Source organism: Cibotium barometz, chromosome 22 (assembly GCF_041138505.1).
Source record: "Cibotium barometz isolate CiBa-2024 chromosome 22, ASM4113850v1, whole genome shotgun sequence".
In the NCBI taxonomy this organism is placed as follows: domain Eukaryota; kingdom Viridiplantae; phylum Streptophyta; class Polypodiopsida; order Cyatheales; family Cibotiaceae; genus Cibotium; species Cibotium barometz.
Window position 1 is genome coordinate 8,904,585 of NC_141067.1, and position 5,017 is coordinate 8,909,601.

General features: G+C 44.3%; 1 protein-coding gene across 1 annotated transcript; it reads right to left on the reverse strand.

The window, feature by feature from the left end:
- Window positions 1–1,174: 1,174 nt before the first annotated feature.
- LOC147626239 (pentatricopeptide repeat-containing protein At1g06140, mitochondrial-like) lies at window positions 1,175–4,498 on the reverse strand. The gene is made up of 2 exons (XM_086816380.1): window positions 4,141–4,498; window positions 1,175–3,997 (listed from the first exon to the last, which is right to left on the reverse strand). Exons 1-2 carry the CDS (start codon window positions 4,219–4,221, stop codon window positions 1,826–1,828), a joined length of 2,253 nt encoding a protein of 750 aa, XP_086672506.1. The 5' UTR covers window positions 4,222–4,498; the 3' UTR covers window positions 1,175–1,825.
- Window positions 4,499–5,017: the final 519 nt, after the last annotated feature.

Genomic DNA, 5,017 nt, shown 5'->3' on the forward strand with positions numbered 1-5,017 from the left:
TGAAGGGGAGAGGTCCTCTTCCCTGTAGCCAAGCTTCATGCATAGAAACTGTCCATCTTTCTCGGGAGTGGAGTCGAAGAAATGAGAGAGAGAGAGAGAGAGAGATAGACAAACGAAGAAATGAGAGAGAGAGAGGAGGCGGAGGGGGGCGCCAAGCTACTAAATATAATTTCCAGAGAGGCAAAACCATAGTTAGGAAAAGGTGGGCACCGGGATGGCATAGTTAACTTGGTTCGCGTGTGAAGGCACTGTAAGGGACCAGAATGCTTGGTCCGGTTTCTCATGGTCAAGTGTGAACTATTTCAAATGTTATGGTAACCAAAGCGTATCAATGATTCATTCAGAGTGTGAACTATTTCAATCATGGGAGCGATGGTAACCAAAGCGTACAACACTAATACATCAACAATTCATTCAGAGTGTGAACTATTTCAAATGTCATGGGAGTGATGGTAACCAAAGCGTGCAACACTAATAGGTCAACGATTCATTCATAGTGTTGTACGAAGAGACAAAGATAAAATGATATAAGATTGCAAGAATTGCTCATCAACATGAAAACAATGATGCTATCAAAAGTGCACTTGTTAGAATTTTGTGAGTAACTGTTCGGAATGAGCTGCTCCAACCATTGAATATCAAAAGAAGCCTCTCACATGGTCTTCATTGTGTATGGTTTTTTTAAACACATATATGAACTTAATAAGCATAGCCATAATCAAAACAATTAACTTCATTGATGATTATCGTTAATCATCATGTCATTTTACATATGGCAGAGAGATGGCACTTTTTATACAAACGTACTCTTCCCATGTGTACATATACTAGTAGTTGACGAGGCTTTTGTGTCGGTTGGATACGACAGAGAAAAAGAACAGCATCCAAAGCAACAGGTAACACACAGCCACCAGGCGTGCCAGGTGTAAACAGGGTGTGCCAAGTGCTGAAGAATGGTGGGACATCAAGAAGCGGCCGCCGGACGCCCTGAGGAAGCCGCCAGAACAAAGCCATTAGAAACCAGCACCTACGCAGGCAGATGGGCATGCCCTGTAATCATTTTCATTTGTTGTAACAATACATTATTTGTAGAGTCCGGCTAACAGCCTGCATAGTATCTTATAGAGAAAGACAGAGGAGAGCAGGAGAAGTTAAGACACTGAGTGAGAGAGTAAGAAGAGGACATTCCTTGTAACACATTGTATTATGATTCTGAATAAGATCCTACGGCATTCCTCCGTGTGTCGTTCTCACTGTGCCTGTGGTGTCCGAGTGCTGTGTGTGTGTGTGTGTGTGTGTGTTCTGTGTCATCCGAACCAGTGGGCAGTAGGCATTGACAGATCCATCTGAGCTCAACTTGTCAAACGGATTGACCACCGACACTTGGTATGTATATTTACATAGGAGATCGTTTATATTCACAAGAACATGTAGAAGAGAGTTATATTTTTTTACCCTCCATGCATGCAAGTGAGATGTGGGTTCTCTCAGGCTCTCAGAAGTGAGCCCCTGGGCATGCTTTGATCATGAGGCAACAAAGAGCAATAAAAAATTGGCATGCAATAGTGTGGCAGCTTATTTCATGGGTCCATTTGACTTGAGACCAATCGAATCAAATTTTGAGGTCACTCTGCTCCCACAAGCATCTGCATGCAAGGCTGTGTCTTGATCTCAGAACTACTGATGGCACAATATGTATGCATCTTTCTTTGCATTCTCCAAACTCAAAACATACCCAGCCTTTTTCATTTTGAGGGAAAGATCTTCTAGCTTTAAATCAAAACTTCGCTTTCGGAGGATCTATTATCCCCAACCAAGAAAAAATTCACAAATCTGGTAGTGTCATATCTTCCATGCTTGTTGCCACTTTCATTGCCTCAACCGTGTCTGCTTCCTCCTGTGAGTCAGCATCTGCATAGATGTCAGAAAATAAGACATAAGATGCAGCATTCTTGTCATCCAAACCCACTGCATGTTCAAAGGCCTGTTTTCCAAACTCCACATTTCCCCAATTTCTACAAGCGCCCAACATAATATGCCACACCACAAGATCAGGACAGAACGGCATCTTATTGATAATTGCTACTGCCTTGCCTAATTGGCCTGCACGCCCAAGAAGATCAACCATGCAAGTATGGTGCTCAAGAGTTGGAGCAATGCCATATTCTTTGTTCATGGCCTCAAAGTACGTCTGGCTTTTATTGAATAGGCCTGTGCGACTGCATGCATTGAGAACAACAACAAAGGTGACCAGATTCGGCTTAATACCTTCTCCTAGCATTCTGTCAAAGATATGGAAAACATTCTCACTTTTCCCAAGCTGCACATATCCTGCCATTAGAGAAGTCCATGAGACTACGTTTCGAACTGGAAGCTTTTCGAACACTTGCTGTGCTTTTGCAAGGGAGCCACATTTGGCATACATATCAACCAAGGTGCTGCCAACGAGGCCTCTTTCCAACAACCCCCGTCTTTCAATCTCAGCATGTATTTCTCCCCCCTTGTCTGTGGCTCCTATGCTGCCACAAGCTTTCAAGCTGCAAATGAACGTGACAGCGTTTGGAGAGACCCCCTTGAGTTGCATCTGTTCAAAACACTTGAGTGCTTTCTCACCATGCCCATGTTCAGTATATCCTGCGATTAGTGTAGTCCATGAGACCACATCCCGAACTCGTAGCTTATCAAAGACTTGCTGTGCTTTGGCAAGCAAGCCACATTTGGCATACATGTTGACCAATGCGTTGCCAACAAAAAGGTCTCTTTTCAGGAACCCCCGTCTTTCAATCTCAGCATGTATTTCTTGGCCCTTGTCTGTGGCTCCTGTGCTGCCACAAGCTTTCAAGCTGCATACAAACGTGATAGCGTTTGGGGAGACACCCTCAAATTGCATCTGTTTAAAACACTTGAGTGCTTCCTCACCATGCCCATGTTCAGAATATCCTGAGATAAGTGCGTTCCACGAGACTACGTTTCGAACTGGAAGCTTGTCAAACACTTTCTGTGCTTTTGCAAGGGAGCCACATTTGGCATACATATCAACCAAGGCACTGCCAATAAAAAGGTTCCTTTCCAGCAGCCCCTGTCTTTCAATCTCAGCATGTATTTCTTGACCCTTGTCAGTGGCTCCTATACTGCCACAAGCTTTCAAGCTGCAAACAAACGTAACGGCATTCGGGGAGATACCCTCGAGTTGCATTTGTTCAAAATGCTGGAGAGCTTCCTCACCATGCCCATGTTCAGCATATCCTGCGATTAGTGCGGTCCAAGAGACAACATTTCGAACTCGAAGCTTGTCAAATACTTGCTGTGCTTTTCCAAGCAAGCCACATTTAGCATACATATCAACCAAGGTGCTGCCAACAAAAAGGTCTCTTTCAAGCAACGCAAGTTTGCCATGTATTTCCAGGCCTCTTTCCAGATCTTTCAGCTTTGCACAAGCCTTCAGTAAGGCCACAAAAGTATCTACACTGGGATGTACAGAATAATCCTTTTGCATCTTCTCATACAAGATGAAAGCATGCTGTGAATTCCCACATTTGATATAACCAGTGATGAGAGAGTTCCAGGACCACTCATTCCGATGCACCAGCCTATCAAAAACCTGTTGGGCATCATACATGCTTCCAACTTCAACCAACATTGAGACGAGGTAGTTCCCTAGTGATCTATGATCTTCCAGCCCATTTTTGCACATGTAGGCATGAAAGCGGAGGACATGCGCTCGATCCTTCTTCCTCTTGCACTTGTGCATGATGCATGCAAAGTCCTCAATGGAAGGCTGGGGCAGCACCCCTTCTTCCAAGGAAGGCAGTGCCTCCTCTAAGCTAAGCATCCTCCAAAAACCACCAGAACTGTTTTTCACTGCTTCTTCTTCTTGTGCTTTCGGCATTCCCACATGCCTTAGCCTGTATTTAACCCAGCTTGGGTTATAACAGTCATCGATACATAGCGACTCCTGGGTAAGTTTATGCTTGAAAACTGTAGCCGTTGGGTTTGTCTGAAGCATACCACACACACACAGATTTTCTCTCTCTCTCTCTCTCTCTCTCTCTCTCTCTCTCTCTCTCTCTCTCTCTCGGGAGTCTCAACTAATGAAGACAGAAACATTACTTGAAGCATGAAAGAGAAGACAACACTTACTTTGCTCTTTCTCTTGTCCCACCCACCCCTAGGGTACTCCTTCCACGAGCGCTCGGCGATCCGTGCTTTTGATGTCTGCATGTCCGCTGCACATACCTGGGACAACCCAACATGATTACATGGAAGGGCCTTTCCCTACCGCATAGAACAAGGCGCATAATGCCGTGATTGGCGAGGACTTCCTCGGAAGAGAGAACGTTCGTACTATGCGAACCTGTCGAACGTCTCAACAAGAGATTGGCAAGAGAGAGAGAGAGGGGTATTAACGTCAGTAGAATGCAACACGCGGGCATATACCAGAGCGGTATTAACGTCCGTAGAATGCAACACCAAGGCATATACGAGAGAGGGAGAGAGAGAGGGGTATTAACCTGCAACACGAGGGGTTTTCCCACGGAGGCAAAACCATAGTTAAGAAAAGGTGCGCACCGGGATGGCCTAGTTAACTTGGTTCGGTGTGAAAGCACTCTAAGAAACCAGAATGCTTGGTGCGGTTTCTCATGGTCAATTGTGAACTATTTCAAATGTTATGGGAGTGATGGTAACCAAAGCGTACAACACTAATGGGTCAACAATTTATTCAGAGTGTGAACTATTTCAATCATGGGAGTGATGGTAACCAAAGGGAGTGATGGTAACCAAAGTGTACAACACTAATAGGTCAACAATTCATTCGGAGTCATGGTAACCAAAGCGTACAACACTAATAGGTCAATGATTCATTCAAAGTGTGAGCTATTTCAAATGTCATGGGAGTGATGGTAACCAAAGCGTGCAACATTAATAGGCCAATGATTCATTCAGAGTGTTGTTGTACAAAGAGACAAAGATAAAATGATATAAGATTGCAAGAATTGCTCATCAACGTGGAAACAAT